Source organism: Pteropus vampyrus, unplaced genomic scaffold, assembly GCF_000151845.1.
Source record: "Pteropus vampyrus isolate Shadow unplaced genomic scaffold, Pvam_2.0 Scaffold537, whole genome shotgun sequence".
Classification (NCBI taxonomy): domain Eukaryota; kingdom Metazoa; phylum Chordata; class Mammalia; order Chiroptera; family Pteropodidae; genus Pteropus; species Pteropus vampyrus.
Window position 1 is genome coordinate 173,047 of NW_011889318.1, and position 23,983 is coordinate 197,029.

General features: G+C 39.3%; 1 protein-coding gene and 1 long non-coding RNA gene across 4 annotated transcripts; both read right to left on the bottom strand.

The window, feature by feature from the left end:
• Window positions 1-1,001: 1,001 nt before the first annotated feature.
• Window positions 1,002-23,693, bottom strand: YBX3 (Y-box binding protein 3). 2 transcript variants are annotated; one of them, XM_011383686.2, is made up of 10 exons: window positions 23,157-23,693; window positions 19,284-19,347; window positions 18,202-18,235; window positions 15,256-15,345; window positions 13,479-13,601; window positions 10,404-10,607; window positions 5,017-5,114; window positions 3,228-3,399; window positions 2,461-2,556; window positions 1,002-1,558 (listed from the first exon to the last, which is right to left on the bottom strand). In XM_011383686.2, exons 1-9 carry the CDS (start codon window positions 23,422-23,424, stop codon window positions 2,491-2,493), a joined length of 1,119 nt encoding a protein of 372 aa, XP_011381988.1. In that variant the 5' UTR covers window positions 23,425-23,693; the 3' UTR covers window positions 1,002-1,558; window positions 2,461-2,490. The 2 variants fall into 2 exon arrangements, with proteins under 2 accessions (XP_011381988.1, XP_011381989.1); XM_011383687.2 differs by lacking the exon at window positions 10,404-10,607 and having other exon boundaries at window positions 23,157-23,691.
• On the bottom strand, window positions 21,161-23,083 carry LOC111733193. Of its 2 annotated transcripts, none has more exons than XR_002777874.1 (2): window positions 22,955-23,083; window positions 21,161-21,696 (listed from the first exon to the last, which is right to left on the bottom strand). It is a non-coding gene; the product is annotated as an uncharacterized LOC111733193 (long non-coding RNA). The 2 variants fall into 2 exon arrangements; XR_002777873.1 differs by lacking the exon at window positions 22,955-23,083 and adding an exon at window positions 22,369-22,946.
• Window positions 23,694-23,983: the final 290 nt, after the last annotated feature.

A 23,983-nucleotide genomic window follows, 5' to 3' on the forward strand; every position in this document is an offset into this window, starting at 1 on the left:
TACATTACCAATTTTGATTTCTTTTTAAGCCTGCAAGGCAATACCAGTTTCTTGAAGAATCCACTTTCTCCGCTTGCCATTTCTTAAACAGGCCAAGTGTGGTCCCTCCTTAGAGTCTGCATCTGCTCCCCTTGCATGGAATGCTTCTCTCCAGATATTCAAGAGGTTACTGCTCTTCTACCTCAGGATATTTATATATTCTCTTATCTTTTGGAAGGAGATGATCTCCTTTCCCCACCCCCTACCCCCTCACCCCCAGTTAAAATAAGCATACCTCCTGCAATGTCAATCTCTATCCCTTTACCATGTTTTACTTTCTAACATTCATTGCCATTTGGCATTAAATTTTACATTTGTTTACATATTTGCTTATTTTCTATATTCACTCACTAAAATATAAGCTCATTGGGACTAGAGCCTTTTGTTCATTTGTTCCCTCCTAACTACTAGAATGGTGCTTGGCACCAACCTAGGGTCAATATGTACTTAGGTGATAAATCATTTGAAAGGTACAATGGATCTGAGAAGTATCTACATAGCACTGACATATTCTGTAGTTTCTCAACCTAGGGGCATCATCTAGTCAGCCCCTGGGGAAAGAAATTTGTAGTACAATTACTAAGAGCCCCCCTTCTTCTTTCTGAAACATACACACACACACAAACATACAATACAACCTCGGGTTGGAAGTTCAAGGATGTTGGAACTACTAACTCCTTCATTAATCTAAGGGAAGCTGCTGACCTCAACAAAGATTATTCAAAAAACACAGAGGACCAAACCAAGTGTGCCTACCGCCGAACTCAGACACAATCTTGTTCATTTCCAGCGCACATTCCAAAAGGAATCCCATTTTCCACTATCTCAAACTCAGATGCCTACACTTTAATTAAACAGCACTAATGCATGTTAACATTTGGCTTTCAGTTTACTGTTAAGTGAATGAAGCGGGGGAAAAAGACGAAACTTCTGCTACAATAGAAAAACATACTCCAGTGATATCTCTTTTCCTTTCAAGGGTAAAAATTTTATTTTTGAGGAACTTCATACTGCACATTTTCAAAGAGAGTCACATAAGAAAGCAAAAATGTTATACTCCCCTCATCCTAGAAATAAATAAGGGCATAAAATTTCTTTTTAAATCATGACACTTGGAAGTTTAGCACCAGCATCCAAAATGAACAGAAAAGGAAAAAAAAGCATTTACTATATATTTCAGATTTCTTTGGTAGGGGTACACCCCATGTGGTATTAATATTTCTTCTTTCAATTCATATTACCAAAACAGTAAAAACCAGGAAAAAAATATAAACCTAGTGGTTGCTGAAACTGGGGAGGTTGCTCTCTTGTCTTCTGTGCAGGCATTCCCAGAAAAATTGCTGGAAAAAATTGGCTGACATTTTCCTTTTATACTTGTTTCATGAAGAATAGTAAACATTCCAATATCCACATCTTGAGTTATTAGTTTTCCACTTCATTGCTTGGATGTTTCTTTGGTGTTGGTAAGGTCCTCGTCTGCTTTTTGATTTTTTGAATGGTCATTAATTCTTTAGGTCACCTGAAAAAAATTAAAATCAAATTTATAAAGAGTGACAAAATGACCAGGAGTTAAAAAATAAAACAGCAAAAATGATCTGTTTTTTATATAATTCAAAAAACAATATTTCAGAAGCTCTAAACAAAAATCGACACATGTATCTTCTATAGATTCGCAAACTACACATTAATCCAATGGAAACAGTCAGTACATACAGTGGAATCACAATAAGATAAGAAGCTAACTTTTATAAAGAGGTTATTCACTATCACACCCTGTTTAAGCACTTCATATGTGTCATCTCACTAAATCTTTACAACAACCTTAGTGGCCATGTCTAGTTAGCGTCCCCATTTTACCAGCAGCAGACATTATGAGGCACAGGATAAACAAACTGCTCAGGATCACCTAGCAAATTAGTAGATCCTGGACTGGATACATAAACTTCTTGGTTCGCACACATTATACTGCACTGCCTCCAAATAAATAGTATTGGTTATCAAAAGGAAAAAGAAAGGAAAAAACCACTCTAGCTTATTCTTCAGATTACAGTCTCCTGTTATTAAAATGAGACCTTGTCAAACATGTTAAAATTATCAAACTGGCCACTAGGTGTCACAAAAGTAAAACCTTCACAAGTTTTCTCAAGGGGTATACCATATTAATATTGTAATAGTTAAAACTGTTTCTAGAAAAAAGCATTTGACTCTCATTAACTCTGCCAGAATGTTTGTGTCCCCAAAGCCTAGCAGAAAAATGTGAATCACGGAGATATTTAACCACCAAAACCACTGTCTTCAGATGAGGGGATGACCCCGGTGAATCACGGAATGAGTTTAGACTGCCTTGTACTATTGTTGAGAAATAATGCTATTTAAAAGAAAATATCAACTCAAGCCTGGGCTGCCCAAGCTCTTACCTACCGATGGTGAAGGTGCCTGGGGAGCCTGGTGTTACTCAGCACTGCTCTGCTCGGTGGCTGGAGCAGGGTTCTCAGATGGCGCTTCACCTGCCTTGGTCTAAAACACAAAACCACCACAAACTGGAAATCAATCAATTCGGGTAAAAGTGGAGAGTTGAAGACTAAAAGTTCTCAAAAGTTGGAATCTTCTAACTTTTGGAATCTTCCAAAAGTTGAAGGCAAATCACTGTGCAAAATTTTAACTACACTTCAGTATGAGTCAATATGAGCTTCCAAATGACAACACCTCTACTCTCCATAAAAGAAATCCACTATATACAATTACTTTCCACACACTCTTAGAGGCAGGTTCTTCTCTGTCAATTCTTTGTTTGGACAGCCCTATACATTTTAGCTCTGAATTCCCACTAGCATGGGTAATTCTTTCAGAGAATGTTAATTTAAATTCAAATATTTGGTTTGTGTTATGTACAGGGTATACACTCTCTCTCTCTCTATATATATATACACACACACACACATACATATATACACACATATACACATATATACACACATACACACGATCTTAAGCAAAGTGTTAATATAAACGTATGATTTTATATAAACGTTACTATAATAACACTGCTATACTTTACATATATTTTAATATATATTATATATATTTCAGTGTCAGATTATAAAACCACTCTTAGAATAAAAAAGAATATTAAACTTTGACACGATTCAGGATAATCTGGCGATACACCCTCGGCTGGTTGGATTCACCTCTTTGCCATCTTGTGAAGGAGCATTAGGAGGACGGGGACGACGCCGATAGTTGTACGGGCGCCGGTATCCACGGCGAGCAGATGGCTGGTTTGGACCATTGGACGCTTGTTGATTCTCTTTATCTTCAGCCTCCCCCACGACTGGGGCAGGTCGTGAGCGAGGAGGTCCCCTAGAGCAGGGAACACGAAACAAAAAGAGAACAAGTACAACAGGACAGGAATCCTCGAGAACATAGGTTTTATTCATTTTTAAAGATTAAAAAGTGATCAGTACTTATTGCTAGAATTATGCACAGGCTAATGCAGCACATGGAACTAAGTTTTGGAGGAAAAACCCTATCTTTCCACCATTTCCCTCCTTCGTCTGAATATCTATTTGTAGTGAACAAACATATACTGAACACATACTATGTTCCTACCAGGCCTCAAGACAGGCACCGAAGACAGGAAAATAAAAAAAGTGGGTGGTCTGGCATCTGCCCTTCATGAACAGAGTTTAAGGGAGACTAAAGGGATTAAACGTGGGAAGAGAACTAGCAATACTTAGACTATGTGCCAGAATGTGTGCTGGTGTGTTTTCATGTTAAGTACTTAATGTCAATGCCAATTCTGTGAGAGTATGAAAAACAAGAGGTTTAAAGAGGATAAGTATTTGGTTGAACTATACAGGACTGCTGCTTTCATAGATAAAAAAGGTCAACTTTCCCAAGATCGCAGCTAGGAACTGACAGAGCTGGGATTCAGATATAGTCCTGTCTCCTCTCTGTTTTCATTAAGACATTTCTATGAAGACTCTTTTATTTGAAAGTCCTTCGGAATTAATCACTAGAGTGATTACGTCTAAAACTGGAATGAATCTTGTGAGGAAAAAGGACATGGAATGGTACAGATCCTTTCCTCAAACAATACAGTTATTCCTCTTTCAATGAACCCACGTTGCCAAACCTGAAGGCGGCATAAGCACCGCTCAGGAATGAAGCTCCCATTCCACACGCCTCAGGGCTGGGGTGAACGGAACAGGAAGGCTTACAATGTAGAAAGCTGAAAAGGGGTCTCAGGGAGTCTAGCCCTACTCGCAGTCTTCACAGGGAAAAAGCACAAATAAAATGGCCCACTCCTTCACCAACAATAACATCGTGGGTAGTTAATAATACCTGACATTTACTGAGGGCTTACTGTACCAGGCACCATACTAATCATTTGAGATGCATTTTACATTTAACCCTGCTGACAAGTGTACAATATTCCTTAATGTCCATTTTATAGGTCTGGTGACTACAGTGACCAAGTCTTAGAGAGTCCAGAAACTTGCTAAAGGACATACAGTTACTAATTGCAGGGCAGGAATTTAAACACAATTTCATCTGTAGCATGATTTAACCCTTGTACTAGACTAGCTCGGTTAACAGAATATTCAGTATCCCACATCCTCGCCGGCACTCAATTCTTCCTACATTTGTACCACTACCATTGAATTACCCGTCGACTGTTAATTTCATAAATATAATAAAAAATAAGAATTTATATCATGTAAGTTATCAAATACGAATAATGCTTTGGTACAGGGATAACTAAAAATTCTAATTGTTTAAGTAGGGGGAAAATGTCACAGGGCCATCTGAAAACATATACTGTAGAGTCCCCCCAAAACTTGGACATATAGTCGAAGCAGCCAACTCTTCTGTTATATAATAAATCCACAGAACAGACCCATAATATCCTCATTCATTGTACTGTCACTCACAAGTCCTTCAGCTGGTCATGAGTTAGTGGAAAATGTTACATACCTACGGTACCTGGGACGATAAGTTGGATTTCGATGAACAGGTCCTTGAAGTTGTGCTCCCTCTGGGACTCCATCCTTCATCTCTCCAATCTCACCAGCCTAGAAGGGCAACAGAGCTGAAAATGAGGATCATGCTACAGGATATGAGAGACACAAAGCACACAGCTGCATTCGGAATGTTTTTTGAAAAGTAAAAAATAAAATGCTTCTTTACAAAGTTGAGAATTCTCAACTATAAGAGTGAGCTATTCACTGATTAGATCTTCATGAATGACAGGAAAGAAAAACTCACTCCCACTAGAAGTCTTCTGCCTTATCCAGAGCACCTAATTTTATTTTACAGTATTAATTTTAACATTTTGAAGTATTCCATTCATCCCTTGAAAGAAAATCTATTGTGTAAAAGGAAATGGGATATATTACATTTGAGCAATGAAAATTTTTTCACACTTTTCAAACTCAGACCCACTAATTCTACAAACTGGGTATCCCTTCAGTACATAGGCTCTCTTACGCCTGTAAATCGTGCCTTCACCTCTGATTTCTTCCTTTCACAATTTCTTCTTTGTATCTGTTTGCATAATTAAGTATAACATTCGAAAAAATAAAATACGCTTTCTTGATAAATTTATTTTAAGCTGAGGGAATAAAATAATTTTATTGTTGAACTTACAGGAGAAGAAAGAAAAGAAAAAAATCTCTGAAACTCTTTACAACACAGCCACATCTCAACGTTTCTTCTCCATAAAATCATAAAATAATTTCTACATTCTCTCACTATCAGATCAACCAACCTGCCTACACTTGTATTAATTTTCTTCTCATTACACTGGAAGTGGTCCAAGCTCACGTTCAAAGCCAATCCCTCTTCTCTTGCCTACTAGAGCACTTTAAATCTTTATCCCTCCTTTTCTCTTTCACTGTGTCATCTTCTCCCTTCTCTACTCCATCATTTCCATCCAGGCATACAAACAATGCTGAAATAGAGCCCATCGTTTTCAATTATTTTATTTTGAAATAGTCGCAAACTTCCAGAAAAGTTCAAAGTATAGAATCTAATCCTCAGAGCCCATTCAAGCTTCACCAGTGTATTCTTTACGTAAAGCAAAAAGACCCACTTAGAACCATGCATTGAATTTAGCTGTCTCCATGTCTGGTACAGTTCTTCAGCCTTTACTCGGTTTTCGCTACCTTGATACTTTTAAAGATGAAAGGCCAGATATTTTGTAAAATACTCCTCGGTGTGGGTTGTTTGGTGTTTCCCTTGCTTAAGTTTATGTATCTTTGGCAGGGAAGTCACTAAAGTGACACTGCATTCTTCTCACTGCATCCTGCTGCATGGAGTACGGTTTCAATTTGTGCCGTTACTGACAATATTTGCACGTTGAGGAATAGATAAGGTGGCAGTCTGCCAAGGCTCTTCTGCTATGTTTACTCTTCTTCACTTTGTAATTAATGAGGATTTTGTGAAGAGATACTTTTAAAAGTCTGTAGAAAATACTTTTTAGAAGTCTGTAAAATATTTCATCCCTTATCGAATTCTCAATGTTCATTTATTGATTTATATCTGTATAGATTCACGGTTTTCTATTTTATTCAATGAGTTATAATCTGTTACTATCATTACTGGCCAGTGGGAACCCTTTCAAGCTGGCTCATGTCCTTTTGACATGTCTCCAACATTCTCTGAGTACTTCCTTGCTTTCTGGCACAAGATGTTCCAGGCTCATATTGTACTTTCTCTGGCCCAGCTCTGAAACCAGCCATGTCTCCAAAGGAGCTTCTTTTTATTGGAGAACGGTATTTATAAAGCTCAATGCTATATCAAGGTGTCACTGATTTCCGGCCATTTCAGTAGACAGGAATTAAAATACACATACACGATAAGTTACATGTATATAAATGTGTGTACATGTATATATGTGTATGGCATTTGATTTGCCCATCTAATGGCATTATGAGTAAGTTGCTGGTAAGGGAAGGCATAAGGGAAACCAGGAGAGAACTCACTCAATGTAAAAACAAAATCGAATCAAACCAAAACCTTTCCGGACCCCGTATCTTTCTCCAGATACCGCCCCATTTCTGTGAGCTCCTTTACAGACATATATTACTAAAGGAAACCCATCACCACCACCCCAGAAACCTCCTCAAAGTGGAAGAGAATACCTTTTCTTCCTACCCCTTGGCTCTCTCTTGAATTCATTCTAATCAGATTTTTGTCCTCACCATACCACTAACCTCCAAGCTATCAAAGCCAGTAGTCAATTCTCAACCTAAATTCCTCATCGACAGTATTTAACGCAGCATTTCCCTCTTGAAATACATTCTCCCTATCTGCTCCTTCCCATTGGCCTTTGCTGGACTCCTTATCTTTCTAATCTTTAATTGATGTGTCCCAGAACTCAGTCCCAGGGTCGATGTTCCAGCTACACTTATTTTATAGTTAGTCTTATCCTATGTCATGCTTAATTATGTTTTTTATGACTCCAGAGTTATATCTCCAGTTTCATTTCTCCCCTTCAGCTCCCTTCGGCCTCTGCACTTGCCGTTCCCTGGGCCATGCACACCCTTCCCAACATCTGAATGACTTGCTCCCTTGCTTCACTTAGGTCTCTTCTCATATATAGCAACAAAGACTTTTGTCAACCACCTTATCTAAAATGACACCTTCCTAACTCAAGCCACTTTCTATCTCTTGACTCTGCTTTGTTTTATTTTTCTGCTTACTTGACATCTCCACTTGGAGGTAAAATTTAATGTGGAAAAAGACCTGAAATGATTTCCACCTTTCCCCCAAACCTGGCCTTTCTTCAGTCTTCCTACAGTCATTTCAATCAAACACCGCAGAGGTATTCTTTCATCCTCACACCGCACATTCATTCCAGCATCAAATGCTGTCACTTTTATGTTTAATACATTCCCTAAATCTAAACACTCATCATCACGCCTCCACTGCCAGCACTCTAAGCCATACACGATCATCTCTCTACAGGGAAATTACAGGAGCTGGTCGCCCTACTTGTTGCCTCCTGTGGTCCAGCCTCTACAGTCAATGATCTCTTTAAGTATGTTTCTTTCCTCTTTAGATTCCTTTACTGGCTTTTTATCACATCAATAGTCCTTACCATGGTTCACCAGGCGTGCTTGGTCTACCCTAAGGTATCGCCCTAATCTCACCTCCTATCCCTTTCCTCTTCACTCATACCATCCCAACCACATGAGCCTTCCTTTAGCTCTCTGAACAAGCCAAGCTGCTTCTTCCTTAAGAACTCTGATTCACAAAAAAAGGACAGATAGAAACAGCTATTAACATGAATAAAGAAAGAGAGTTTACTAGAATAAGAGAATGGGGAAAGTATAGGTGGATGTATTGAGTTTAAATCCACCCACTTGAGTGGATTTATTGAGTTTAAGCTCTCCCACTTCTTGCCCATGTAACCTTAGATAATAAGTTGCTAATTGTTTTAAAGACTCAAATCTCTTCAACAACAACAACAATAATATGGAAACCATTGCCAACTTCATAAAGGTGTAGGAAAGACTGAGTAAGAATTGATCTCAAACATCTGTCACTTGGCAGACGCTAAACAATATTGCTCCGTTTACTCTATCAAATAATTCTTTTCTCAAAGACTATAGTTGATATTAGCTCAGTAACCAATTCTACTAAATTTTCAAATACACAGAATTATTATCTTTTAAAAAATGGAAGTCATTTGATCACTGATCAGGGTATATTATGTCCTTGGTACATAAGGGAAATACTATTGGCCTATATATTATCTTCTTTTCCCCACTGTGTCCAAGAAATTTCATAGTTTTATATATAGTAGAAAATGTTGGCAAAGAGTTTTCTATTTGACCTCGGAAATTTTTACCATCCGAGAGTTCTCTCTATACTTTTAAGCCATTACAATGACAACATTGAGGTCGCCTAGTTGTATGGAAGAAACTTTTGGAATTTTCACTTGACGCTGTTGGTTAGCTTAAGCAGACCTCTTACTCACTGAACATATAAACATGATATGTGGTAGAAAGAGTCTAAGGAAAAACTGTTGAAGGAATCTAAGATAGCTTTTACTTCAGATATGGAATGAGTAAAAAGTTCAGCCCAAGTTAAAACAACTAAAAGTAGTTCTCAGAATAAGCACATTTTTTTCAAAATGAGTTTTCAATCAGCTTCTGCAAAGGATTTTCTACATGACATTGAAGTATCGCCTTCAGCTCCTAAGGTGAAATATACTTTATTTCAAATAATATGGAAAAGAATCATCATGTTCTCAAAAAATAAGATACATGTGTATATGCTAAATACGAAGAATGATTATTTCAGGAAGGCACTAACATACTAAAAATAAATGTGTATGACAATCTCACTTACTCTTCCTGTCCTCATTTCCTAGAACCCCAGAGCACGGCCCTAAAGGAACCTACTACGCCTCATGTACCCAATCTCTCCATATACGTAAGTCTACTTGTTATTTTTAGCACATTTGTCAGGGACAGCTGTTAAAGCGTGGAAGGGAAAAAACAAGAAGCAATGTAGAAAGAACACAGTCATGCATGATGGGACAGGCGAAGGGTAGCAAAGAACAGACTGAACATAATGTTCAGTCAAAACACTTAGTGGACAGAAAACAAAAACCAAGGACACTGAGAGGAAAATTTTGTAGCTAGTGATAACAAAAATGATACCCTATCCTAAGTTTTCCAAGTTTCTAGGAACTGCAAAGTTGGTATAAGGCTTATTAATTACAGGTCAAGTTCACAATACCTGTATTAATATTTTGCAGTAAAAAAGGAGATCGATAATCAACAATCTCCACTCTATGGTAGCTTTTCTTAATAATCGAAACTATCCTATCTAAATTAGAGACTTATTAGATGTTAGCTATCCTGAGGGAGGCATTTTGCTAGTCTTTACTTTTGATTTAATCATCATAACCCCATGGTGGAGGCAGGTTATCATCCCAAGTTAATGGATGGACAAGTTAATCTCTCAAAAGTTTGGTTTTCTCAAAAGTTCACAGATAAAAAGTAGCAGAGACAAGATTCAAATCCCGACCTGCCTGACTTCAGAGTTTAAGCTCTTACACATACCATCTGTTTCTCTACTTTACTTCTTTTATTTTCCTATAAAGTAGAAACTGTGCACTATGCACCAGGGTCCCCAATCACAGGCATGGCTCATGTGGTTGTGTTTTTAGAAATGTTACTAGAATGACTGCTCTGAGAATGCAGACAAAACCTTGCCTCAGCTTTTGTAGCATCGGGAAGCAAGGTTTTACTTCCGGCAGCAGGTGTTGGAGGAGGAGGAGGAAGAGGAGGCAGAGGAAGGACGGAGGGGTGAGGACTGCTGAAGAGAAGTCCCAGGTGCAATTTTACCTGCATTCTGTTGGGATGGGAAAAGACCCGTGAGCGACGGTCAAAGGTCTGTCCCACGTGGTAAGGCGGGAACCGCCGCCGGTACTGAGGGCGATACTGGGGGCGGCGCAGCTGACTCCGGGCCCCAGAGAACTGCCCATCAATGGCAGGGGGTTCAAATCCTTCACTGCTGCCGCTCCCTTCCTCCTCCTCCTCCCCAGCGTACTAGCGAAGCAAAGAAACAGAGATTCAGAAGAAGTTTCAGCAAGGAAAGAACCAAAGAATACCATTTAGGATGAATATCACCAAAAGAAAAATACCTCCCCAAAAGAAATAATCCCTTTTATTATACAGACAAAATGCATTTAACCCAGATCATCATGTGATTACCTGGGATAAACTACATTAAGATTAAAGTAGATCTGTGCAGATAAAATACCAAGAAGCAGAAAAGCAAAAGCAATCAATCTATAATGAATTTAATAGTCATCTAATTAGAATTAATGAGTATTAATTGACCAACTACCCAAAGATCATCTACAACATTTATAATATTTAGCACCATCAAATGTGTGTCCCCCAACATTTGCCTCTTCTGGGGCAAAGTTAAGGCAGTCAAGAAAAAATATAGTTTGTAGTGTTATCAAGTTTGTTCTAAATAAATGGTTTACTTCCTGCAGCTATTCTCAAAGTGCGGATGGCGTCTCCCAAACCCTTCAGGGGGTTACTAAGGTCAAACCATTCTCATAGTGCTGCGAAGATGCTATCTGCCTGTTCCTATTTCATCCTCTCAGGAGTGTGTGGTGGGGTGTCCTAGAGCTGCAATGACACGGTCTCTCGGTCTCTCGGCAGCCTGAATGCCAAAGGAGATATGAGAATCCAGCTGCCTTCTATTAAATCGGACATCAGAGATTTGCAAAATTGTAAAACAACACCATGCTTCTTGCTCAATTTAAAAACATATAGTTTTCATAAAAAATGTTTTTTGCATGTAATGAGTTTATTTTACATCAATTGAATATCTTTTAAATTTCTGCTTTAATTTCTAATATAATATTAATAGATAGAAACACACATAAACAAAGACTCTTGAGAGCTCAATAATATTTAAGCATCTAAATGGGTCCAAAAACCAAAAAGTTTGAGAACCACTGATATCGCATGATTTTCTTTCTATGTTTAGGAACAATCTTAATTGTACTTTAATATATAGTAATAAGTAAAAGATACGGGCAGTTTCTAAATATAACTCCTACTAACAAAGGGAATTATTGACTCATTTTATATTTTTTCCTGCATTTAAACTACCATACCATATACTAATATTTTATATTAAAAAATAAAAACAGCCAAATATCACTCAAAGAATTTATTTCAAATCTTATTTTAAAGGAGAATATGCAAATGCCAAAGGTAGTCTTAAGGAAAGTAACTATAGTTTTTTAAATGAATAAATTAAAAATTAACAATAACCCATTTCTTTTGGGGATGAGGGTATTTGGAAAAGCTTCAACTATAGCCTCAGCTAGTCTAATTTCAGAAAAATCAAGCCATTCTACACCTTGTAAAACCTATATCGTCAATTACATAAAGACACAGACTTCATAAATTGTTTTTCTTTTCAGGCTTTTTGTGTCTTTTTGAGTTTTATACAGCCAAAGCTTTCATTAGGAGTTTTCATAACATAAGAGTAATGGCAGCACCACTGCCAAACATGCTCTTGAGCCGTAAGGATTTAAAGACATTACAACAGAAAACGTTTATTCAGGTACACCCTCAGAATTTTGACTACTTTATTTCTAAACATCTTTTACCTGCATGACTTCAGAATTCCCAGCTGAGGAGAAAAGTAAAGGAAAATTTTTCATTAACGGTTTCCTACCACTTTTACTTCTGAATTAACCTAGGAATCAAAATAATCACAACTAGAGCTCTGTGACTCTGTTGAACTTGAGTTAACATGACTCAGGAAATGCTGTAACTCACATCTACTCCCACCCCCACGCAGCTTACTATTAAAAATCAAACAGAATAAGCAAAACATGGGTAAGAAAAACATAGAAACAGAGAAAGAAGATGTAAAGAATGTGATAAAAATCAGCTTGAGCAGGGTGATATAGATGATAGAATGACGAGGAAAAGCATTCTGGTAAGCAGAAAGATATAAATCTGTCAATGCATAGAGATAAATCATGCTGTCTGCAGATATTTTATTCTGGTGAGATTTTTCAAAAGTTTTCCTTGGATGACTCACATAGCCACAATCCTGTGCTCGCAAAGCATTTTGAGTTTCATTCTATATTGCCAATCCAAGGCGTTAATTCTAGAAACATCAAAAAGTAACTTGAATCTATAGGATCCTCATGACCACAAATGAATGGGACTCTCTTTGGATGCTCTGAGAGTACTTTAAATTGAGCCTCCTGAGAAAAATATAGGCAGGCTTGGTTATAAACCCTTTCACCTGAATTGTTATCATCAACTTGAAGAACTAAAAATCCAGAGAATTACTTACTACTTCTTTACTTTAAAATAAAGGAAAAATGCTATGCTAAATAAAATAGCTACTTAATCGAGAGAAACTTAGTATTTCTGTGGCCAGGACCGTTTATTAGCCTATTCCCAGGCTACTCCCCATTCTTCCCTGCCAGTCAAACACTGATTTTCTTAGCAGTCAAGACTGCCAGTGCCAAGGGATGAGCAGGTTTAGGCCAGTCACAGAAATGTCATTCCCCTTTCCCAGTAAATGCCACTAGGTTCTAACCAGATAAAAGAGCCCAATAAAGAGAGAATGGCTTTTTGAGACCCTTAATGAAGCCTTCTTGTTACAAGATAATTAAATTTCTAAAATTTGCAGCCTAAGACATACAAATTGATAGAACTTTTGAATGGCAAGTTTCCAATGAGACCAGTGGCTACGGATAAATTCTGGGCACTAAAAATTTCCCATCAACAAAAATAGAAGGAAGGAAGGAAGAAGGAAAGAAGGAAAAGAAAAAGAAAAGGCAGCATTTATTAATCTGTTCCACGTATGCATACTTAATTTTAGATTGAACATGTTTTTCAATTACTGGTTAGGAAGAGGGACCAACATACATTACGGGGAGGTCCACGGCGTCTGCCATAGTAGCCACGTCTGTAACGGCGCCGATCAGCAGCATAACGGCTCCCTTCCACAGGAACTCCATCTGGGCCAGTCACATTGGCAGCTTCTGCACCCTGAGACAGAAAATAAAGATGGCATCAAAATTTTAAAAAAGCTAAACTAACCCACCAAAAACAGCCTTAGAGAGCCAAAGTGTTAAAGATTGGCAAAATGTACTGTCAATTCCTATCGTGACCTCAAAAACACACCCAAGTTTTAATAAGGTGAGCAAGGTATTTAATGTCCTGATTGATATGTATACAGCCTGTTTGCGCACGCAATCTAAACTTTGCCTTGTTTGGTTACGCTAAGTTTAAGAGCAGCATGTACGTTTTTAAAGAACATAAACTAATAAATACAATGTAACTGTCAAAGAACTAATGCTAGACAAAGAAAAATAATCCTCAATGGAAAATAACTAAGATCACGTGAACTTCCTAGAAAATGCTGAAACCTACGTTACTCTAAGAGATACCAAGAGAATCCCTATTCGTGGGCTCATGTGGCTGTCCGGCAATGACTTATTGATAGTGAAACTGCTCCCATCTTGGCAGCAATGGGAAAAGAGCATCCTTGCTTTAGTTAGTATAATTTCTACACATGCAGACTTCTCTATTATTCTCAAACAAACTTAGTGTTATCCTCATATGGACAATGGATAAAAATAATGCTTCAAAATATATAAAAAATTCAGACAAAGGAATTCAAGAGTATATTTTACACCCTACCATCAATGTGTAAAACTTCAAATTCTGAAAACAAACAGGGGTAAAATTAACCTGGCAAAACAAAATTTTAAGAGTTGGATGGAATAAGAGAGATAGATGATTACAGGCCAGCATTTGCAAGAGACCCTGGGGATCACATTGGTAAAGACGTCATTTAAATTTCTATATTAAATAAAGTGTTCTTTTAAAACCAAACAGTTTGGGAGCCACTAAAAGTAAGGACTCTGAAAATGGTGTATATGCACATATGTGGGAAGAGCACATGCATAGGTATTAACTCAGTTTATCGTTCAGCTGCCATGATTAGCTGCCATGGAAGTTGTACCACATACGGTTTTAAAGTGTTTTTATTCTTATTCAATATTGTTTTACTGATCTCTATAATGGATTGTTGATTAAAGACAAAGCATAAAGGACATTACTAATATTGGAATTCAAACTGTAACAGCATAAAGAAAATTCTGTAGAGACACTTCAAGATGATCCATCAGCTTCATCTGAACAAAGTTGTTATGTAGTCTATCAAGAAGCCTTCAGCTTTCCAAAATCCAAGCCAAAGAGAAAACACAATGATTATATTCCACTTGAATCATCTTTTACTGAGATTAAAGCATTCTTTACTGTGTATTATTTATGCAGAAGTGCTTACAAATCACAGCTTGAAAATTTTCTTATTAAAAAGTTAAATTTTAATCCACACTTGCACATATATTTATAGCAAAATAAAATATCATTTTAAATCTTGAGAAATTAGCTTTTCCTTCCAGAAATAGGGTTCATCATTTATTAAATGAAAATTTAAAAAGTACTTTTATAATATATCAAAGAATATTTATAATAACACCCAGTAATCAAAAATATTTCTACATAAAAGTCACTTCTTCCTGTTACACACAAAAAACCAAAGTAATGTGAATTCATAAGGGGCTGAGAGATCATTTACAATGTGAGGAAACCAAGTGCCAGCACACTCCGATATCCAGCCACAACTTCTTCTCACCTTCTCTCCTTCCACCACGTCAAACTCTACAGTTTCTCCATCTCCTACACTGCGCAGATATTTCCGTGGGTTATTCTTCTTGATGGCAGTCTGTCAAGAGAAGAGAAAATTCTAAATGACGTATATGTCAACACTGATGATAGATTTCATCATTTTCAAGCTTACTGGGTATAATGAAGAAACTGTTGACCTATTATTACTTTTTAAAACTATCATTCTCCTACTAACCTGAATCTCTAAAACAACAAAACAAAAAAACACTATAAAAACCATTCCACATTAACCTCTTGATTTATGTTATCCTTCAGAATTCATCTTGGTAGGTGTATTAAACAGAATGTGTAGATACCACACACTCCTGTTATAGCCTGATCATGACCTACTCATGACATTAGATATATTGGTTCCCTCAAACTACTAATCTAGCACCATCAGTTGAGGGGGAGGAGTTGGATGCCTTCATGAATCTTACACACACACACAAGCACACATTTTAGGTATAAAGCTCTATAGAAAAGAGAAACTGCTAACCTCAAAAAGAATTTAAAAAATGTATGAAGGAGAGGAGGGAAGATGATGAATAGGAAAAAGGAATTAGAAAATGCCAAGGCATTTCTAAGAGAATATACAAAATTACCACAGGAATCACAATATTACTGAAAATCTGGCCTTTGCCCCATTACCCATTGTATGGGTGGGAAAACATGAGGCTAATAAGTAATTTATCTGAGGTTATAAAGATGCAGCTTGGGGAGAGTAGGGGAGTAAGTGGGGGAATTCATATCCCTGTACTGTATCTACATATTTATTTAGTATTTTTCCCACCACATCATGCACATGTCCCTGATAATATATTAAAAGGTCAATGAAGATGTCATCCTGCATTCAACATCTGCACCTAAATATGTGCTTATGAACAGATCTTTCTTTTTCAACCAGTAGAAGGAAGCAGAATAATCCTTGCAGTGAATTTCTATTTCCTTCTGGTATCTCTAAATAGTTAAAGGGGCTCTGAGTTTCTATGGAATTAGGTCAACCTTATTTTATAAAGCGATTAGGTATGTGTAATCCAGCCCTTCCCTTACTCCGAGTAGGAGAGAGAGAAAAAAAATTAAAGAATGAGCCAATAGGGCAGAGACTTCACCCACAGAGGAAAAAGGCAGTTCAGGACAGGATATATGCGCACGCAGTTTGAACATTCAGCCATTCCAAAGCCAGCCCCTCCCTGCCCGCTTGTTCCCTTTTTCCTGTTAAACTGGGCAGGCCTCAACACAGTGAGGTGACTCACCACACAGCCTCACGGGGGCTGAAATCAGGTCATATACTCTCAGGCTAACGAAGCTGGCCACTAGTGCAGAAACTTGTGAGGTCTTTCAGTCCAACAGTCACCAAACGCAGAGTTCTTACCCCCAAAAGATCTATTAACCTCTTGGTATTATAACCAACACTTCCTTTCAGTTTGTTATGACTTTAAAAGTCATTGTATGTAAACAAAACATCTACTCAAATTATCTAGGTATAACTCAAATATATCCAAGTCAAGCAGAGATATAAATGACAGAAACCACAACTAGAAAGCTTATTCTTAGATATCGTTATCTCCAGTCACCACACTCCACCTCAATACACACACAATCCTAAACAAAAGAAAACAAAAACACTGACAACCAGATGCTTGCCAGAGCCCTGCAGGTAAATGTGCCGGTATTAGAACCCGGCTCTGTGCTCCTCTGTTGTTATACACTTAGAACTATGAACATATTGGATTCAATTCATTGAAAACTAAATATAGAAAAAGGACAGTAAGGGTAGGTATTTTTTCTTTTAACCTATTTTGTAAAGAAAGAGCAGGATTCATGATAAGAGAATAAATAACATCCTAGGCTAATAATGTAAAGAAAGACTGAGATACCTGCAGCAGAGAAGCCCATGTTTTCCATATTTTACCCATCTTCTACACTGGCTTCGAATTTAAGGGAGTGTGGGGCTTTTGGCCTGACCATGTGCTAACAACCATGCCTACCTTTGACAAGAGTGAGGACTATCCTAGGAATTGTGAGTTTTCTCATGTCTTGAATACATACGCCCTAACTATCCACTTCGCTGTGCTATTTACTCCAAATTAGAACTGCTCTGATAGAGGAGCTTTAACAAATACCCACCTAAGCAAAACCAAGACAGTTCCAGCCAAATATTATGGGGGAACCACACAATCAAGAGAACAGGATGCCGCCATGGAAACAAAAGGTTTTTTTGCTAAAGACTCAAAGGCTTTAGAGTGATATGGGGGTTCAAAGTATGTACTAAAAAGGCCTTAGATGTGGCACATAAACCAAGACCTAGGGGAAGAGTATTTCAGGCACAAGAACATGTGGGAACAAAGTGCATTCCTGGGAGGGAAGGACAGTGAGGCTAGAACTCAGTGACCAGTGGGGAGGACAGTAAAAGATGAAGCTGGGGAGTCATAGTGAAAAGTTACAAAGGGCTGTGTAATACCCGGTGAGAATTTAGATTCTCTTCCAATTACAATAGGAAGGCTTGGAAGGTTTTAAAAGAAAAGACTGTGTCATGGAAGAGACATGATCTGATTTGCTTTTTAAAAAGACTTCTGTAACTGCTGTATGGAGAAGAGCCTGGGGATTGGGACAATAAAAAAATGAAAACATTAAAAAAAAAAAAAGGCTTTAAAAATTAAAAAGCGGTCTAATTAAATATTACTTCATTTCATTCAAATTTAAAAACTCTTTGAAAATAGTTATTGTGATGGGACAGAAGAGCTTATCTGCCAACCTTAAAATGTGGGATTGAGCTCTTGCCAAAATAAAATCACAGAAAGAGTTTAGAGTAGAATAATGATGTATAGGATGACATTCAGGAATGGGAAAACAACACAGTACCAACACCACCCTCTTCACACATAAAATGTAACATTTATTACCCCCTTACCTGATGTACAAATACATCTTCTTTGGTGTCATTTCTGTTAGAAGAAAAAAGCTCACAATTAAAAGGTACTAGGTAGGTAGAAAAACTTTAAAAGAATAGATGTTTTATGAGTTTAGATCTCAAGACTTCGAAACACAACATACATTTTTGTTTATTCTCTGAACTCAATTCAGATGCCGGGAATCAATCCCCATGAAAAACTTCTAAACCCCCAAGATACCCACCTTACTCTTCCGCATTACCACAGTGCTTAGATCCGAGGGTACAGATTCAACACACAGAAACATCCCTTTCCTCTCATCTCTTTCTAAATCACGTGGTATGTAATCAGAGCCCCAGATTTCTCTCCCAGCAAAAGCAAAGCAAGACAGTTAAAAGGACAGAGCACAGCTGTGAACTAGGCTCTCCTTACACTGAAACCTAAAACAGTCCCCCAACCACCACCCCACTCTAACTCCTCCTTCCCCACCCCCACCCCTACTCCCCCCCCAAAAAAACAGGCAAGGAAGAAATTGGAGGGTTTTTTTAAGTGTGTGTGGAGGGGATGGTTGAGGTGGGAGGGGTACAAAGAAAATTAAAATATCACATAAAAACATATTTCCAAGAGCTTGCACTCACATTCTCATTCTTATATGATTAGAAGTTACCATGGTTTAAAGAAAACACTACAGTTTCTACACAGGACTTGGACCAGACCTGGGTTACAGATCCAGCTCAATTACTCACTAGTTGTGTGACCTTAGGAAAGTTGCTTAACCAGTCTAAGACTCCATTTCTCCATCTGTGAAATTATGGATATGAAGTCAATTATCCTAAGGCCCTTCCCATTTCTTATTTATCCCCCCACCCATTTTTTTTCTTTTAATAACTAAATTTTATAAAATAAGTTATTTATCAATGTTCTGGCAATGTATTCTAACTAATATTTAATGACCAGTATCTTAGAAATGAGATTATTTACAGCACTTACAAATCTTAAAAACTCCTACAAGCCATTAATAAAGTATGGTGAAGAATTTTTAACTGCTGGTGCCACAGCATAACTATGTTTTTAAAATATGTAAAGATACAAACACACATACCGATTTATAAATCCATATCCATTTCTGACGTTGAACCATTTGACAGTGCCAAGGACTTTGGTGGCTAAAATAGGATTAAGCAGATAAATTAGTAGCTGACCTACAAAGAGATAAAGCTCATATCACTAAGGTCTTAATAGCATTATATAAAGCCCAAACATACCCAAGGAAACCATTAAAAGCTTAATTCCAAAATATATTAGAAAAAGAAAATGGAGCAAGTGAAGCTATTATAAGGAAATACTTTCAAAAGAATAAAACTTTCTTCCCTGTTAAAACTTTTATATGTCATAAGATAAAGACTGGTCATAAATCTATACAATTCTGCAGTAATTAAAATTGAGAAATATCGTTAAAGGAAAAACAAAAAAAAATGTTCTTCAAGATTAGAGTTTAACAGAAAAAAAATGTTCTAAAGTGCAACAGAAGGGTCACAATGAAAGAGAATGTAGATAAACAAGGTAAGCACAAGTGACCTTAACACATTATTTTCACACTTCGAAACACTGGCAAACTTTATTAAGTGAAATAGTAGTTCCTTGTTAATAGCTAATCTACAAACACATAACATAAAGTATCTTGTCTAGTTGCCAGTTGGGGGCCTATCAGAGGAGTCAAGAGTAATAATAGAACTGATGCTGTCTCAATCCAGTGCTGTACTCACCACCCTGAGACATGATGTAACAGGTCTTTTCAAAACACAGTGATGAATTTGGGCTTCTGTTTCACTGTTTACTCTCTGCAGTTGGTGGGAATGAAATTCAGTATTTTCTATAAAGTCTCCCTCTTAAACATGATTATTGTATCCACTTTCCATCCGGAGTAGGATCACTTCCGTACAACACCAAATTTTAACAGAATTTAAGAGAAGTCATCTAAACAAATAGTATGGTCATATTAACTTGTCCTTTGTAGATTCATATTTGTTACAGTCATCAAGTAAAATCTGAGGGCTCCTTTGAATCAATTTTGAATGCCAAATTCAGTACCTCTAAGAAATGCCTATGTCTGAAGTCAGGAAATGCATAAAGAAATTATCAAGATTCAATGAAACAGGAAATCTGACAATAGAGTACCTTAAAAAAGAACTTAGTAGAGAATGAGAGTAAAAATTAATATTAATCCATGCTGAAATCTCCATGAAATACAAAGTTTGTAATTTCCAAGGATAAACAATAAGGATACAGTTTTTAAACTCAGCACTAAAAAACAGTAATTAGGATTTGCTTTGTTGTGGGTATAGTTAGTTCTTAGTTTTGCTAGGTATGCTTGAGGAATATTTTAGCTCTCTTTGTAAAAAGGAAAAAAAAACACTACTCTTCATGTGTCCAAAATCATTCAGCCCACCACTGACAGAGCAATCTCTAACTCCGATTCCAAGTAAGGAAGATGTCTCCAATGAAAAACTTAAACCATTGGCATCTTCAGTTTTAGGCCATTCTAATTAGAGCAGCTGGGCAAAGAAAAAAAATGTTTTAGATCCAAATGTACACAGAAATGGCCTGCTTTTGATAAATCATATGCTTTTAAGTCACACATTACCTCAAACGATATATTTTTTGTGTCTCTTTTTATGTGCCCCCCAATTAATGACCTAGGAAAATAAAAAGCTAGGAACTGTTTTCGATTCATTTTCATAAAAGTTAATGTCTACCACTGTCAAAGATATAACCTTGATTAGAAAGGCAACACTAATACAATGAGGAAAAGATAAAAATTGATTTTCAAGCCTAACTTCAATCCAGGCTGAAGGTTATTTCTCTCTCTCACCCCACCCCATGTAGTTTTAAATTTTCTCCTAATTCCACAAATATTTTCAACAACTTCATACGGCCAAACACATTCATTCACACTTCTTGCTTTAAACCATAAACTCACTTCACCTACACAAAAGGGCAAAGGGAGGATAGAGGAAGGCCATAATGGCTTCCATAATGTTCATTAGAAGGGAAGTGTTTCACTCAGGTAAACTACTTTTCCTGGCCTATGGCTGTATGTACACTGAAGTTAAAGACTGTAAAAACTAGAATGGGAGAATCCAAAACCTGAATTCCATTTCAGTCACTAATGTGCCCGGCACATTTTAGGCACCCATGTGTTTGCTTGGCAAAAAAAAAAAAAAGAAAAAGAAAGAAAGAAAAGAAAAGAAAAAAACGAGATGGCAGGACACAGAGAACAGAGACAAACAGTGTTGAAAGGTCACATAGAAAGCTGCCCTTCATTTTGAGAGTTGGAGTTACAGTGGAAAGATGAAAGACCTCCAGAATCATCACCAGGATGTAGTAGAGGCTTAACAGCAATTGGTGGCTGAGAAAGTTCACTTTACCTGTTTCCTTCATCTTTAAAGATATCTGCTTTAAAAATCCAGAAGGTCAGTTTAGATCCAGAAGGGGTACGAGAATCAAGTGAATAACTGCAAAATTCCTTTATTACAAATAGAATTTAAAGGGGGAGGGGGGTATATCTTAACACCACTTTGGATAACCCAAGGTTGTCTCTCTGACACATTTTGCATGAAGTGTTCCAAGAAAACACTTGTTGGAAACAATATCACAGTTCAGTATTGGCTAGACTTAAGCAACTTTTAGTCCAGCAAAATGAGAGCTATTTTGTTTCTTAACCGACACAGGTTACATTTAGCATGGGCAGTCAATGAGTAAAAGCCCCAGAAAAAGAAACAGGCCTCTCGAGGTGGGGAACAAGGAACTATACTGTGCTTTCTTCACATTATTCCCTCAATGTTCTTCCTAAGAAATTTGGCAGGCAAGGATCAGAGGGATCAAACACACTGCACTCAAATGCTGAAAATTTCTCTAAAGCATCCTACTAACTTTCCTGTTTAAGAGAGTGAGTGATATATGCACACACCCTTGAGAAAGCTTATTTATTCACCACCCACCTGCTTTGTAAGCCTCTTTAAGGCCTCACACAGGGCGTTACTTGAGAAGGCTGCACGTGACAAAACCAACAATGACAACAGAAACCCTTTCTAACGCTCTGCTCCCAAACCCGAACTTTTCATCAGACTATTTCCTTTCCTAAGTTAAATGTCCCAAGATAACGATGTTCTAAACAAACGTCATACCCACACTTCCTAAAAAGTTTTTTCAGCTGCCGCACCACGAGCGTTCCCCACAGTCCAGGAAGAAGAAAAGGCGTAGCGACTGGTAAACTGTGAATGGTTCTTCGCAGCAGTGGGCACAGGGAGGGAGGAGGACGTGGGACCAAGACCCAAGAGAATTGCAACACCTCTTTCCCGACATGTGGCCGACAGACGCATGGCGCCTTTCCCGTGCCCATGTGGGAAGGGCATCAGGGACAGACACCTGAGCCTCCCCAGCAAGAAGTCTTTCCACTTTTTCCTCCCCGTCTGCTTCTGGGGCCTGACTCTTCCCCAAAGGAAATCCTCCCCACACCCAGATCCTGAGCAAGGACTCCAAAGTCGCCGTCCCACGTGTCTGTTCCTCCCCTACATCCACATCCATCCCTCCCCTGGGTCCCCTCTCCCAGGCTGCCGCTCCTTTCTTTACTCTTTGCACCGAGGCATTTACCACTTCGGGAAGGTGTGACAGTGTCTGGTTAGGCGACCAAAGTTAAGACCCAAACTGCTGGCCCAGGACCAAGAGGAACGCGCACCCGGCAGCGAAGAGCGCAGAGCGCCACGCGCTCACCTGGGAGCTCCTGCCGGGCGGGCGCACTGCGGCCGCGACTCTGGGGACCCCAGGTCCCCGGGCACCCCGAGGTCCCCGGGCACCCCGTACGCTCAGCTCCCCGCCCAGGAAGAAATGCAGCGGGAGACGCCCACACGTGCACAGCGGCCCGCCGCCGCCAGCCCCGCGCGGAGCAGCCCCTACCCTCGCGGGCCTGACTCACCGAGAACTTTTTTCTCCGCGTCTTCACTGCCGGCGGGGGCTGAAGAGGCGGGGGCCGTGGGGCCCGTGGCTGCGGGGGCCGCGTCCCCACCGGGGTTTCCTGCGACGAGGGCGGCGGGCGCCGGGGCCGCGGCCTGGGACGCGCCACCGCCCACCGGGCTCTTGGGCGCGGGGTCCCGGGGGGCCGCGGGGGCCGCCTCCGCCGGAGCCTGCGGGAGGGTGGTGGTGGTGGTGGTGGTGGTGGTGCTGGCCTCGCCCGCCTCGCTCATGCCGCCTCCTCTGCTCTCACTCGGGCACCTCGGTGGCGGTTGGTCGGCGGTTAGCGCGGCTGGTGGTCGCGGCGGCCGGGCTCGCTCTCGGGGAGGCCGGTGAGGATCTCGCGGCGCAGGCGGCGGCGGCCGGGGTGGGGTCTCGCGGCGGAGGCGGCTCGAGCTCTCGGGCTGCGCGCTCGCTCTTGGGCTCCTCGCTCGATCTTACTGCCCCAAAAATGGCCCCGCACAAGTTTTTCTAGGCGGCGCACGGGCCGGGGAGGGAAGGGCGGGCGAGGGAAGAGGGTGGGGAAAGTTGGCTTCGGAGTTGGGCACCGACTTCATTAGCATTTAAAGGCGCCCGATGTCCTTTCCAACCCACCCAACCTCCCGGGACCCGAGCGCGGGGGCCGAGATGGGGAGTAAAGGAAAGCAAAGGTAAATCCAAGGTTTGCAGTGTAATCTGGAGCTGTCTGAGGAGCACGCCCTGCTGGTCCCTTTGTTGGGAGGGGCTGGGTGGGGGGGAACCAGAGGTCTCGCCTCACAACCTCCTGACACCTGAAAATGACCTTTTGGAACT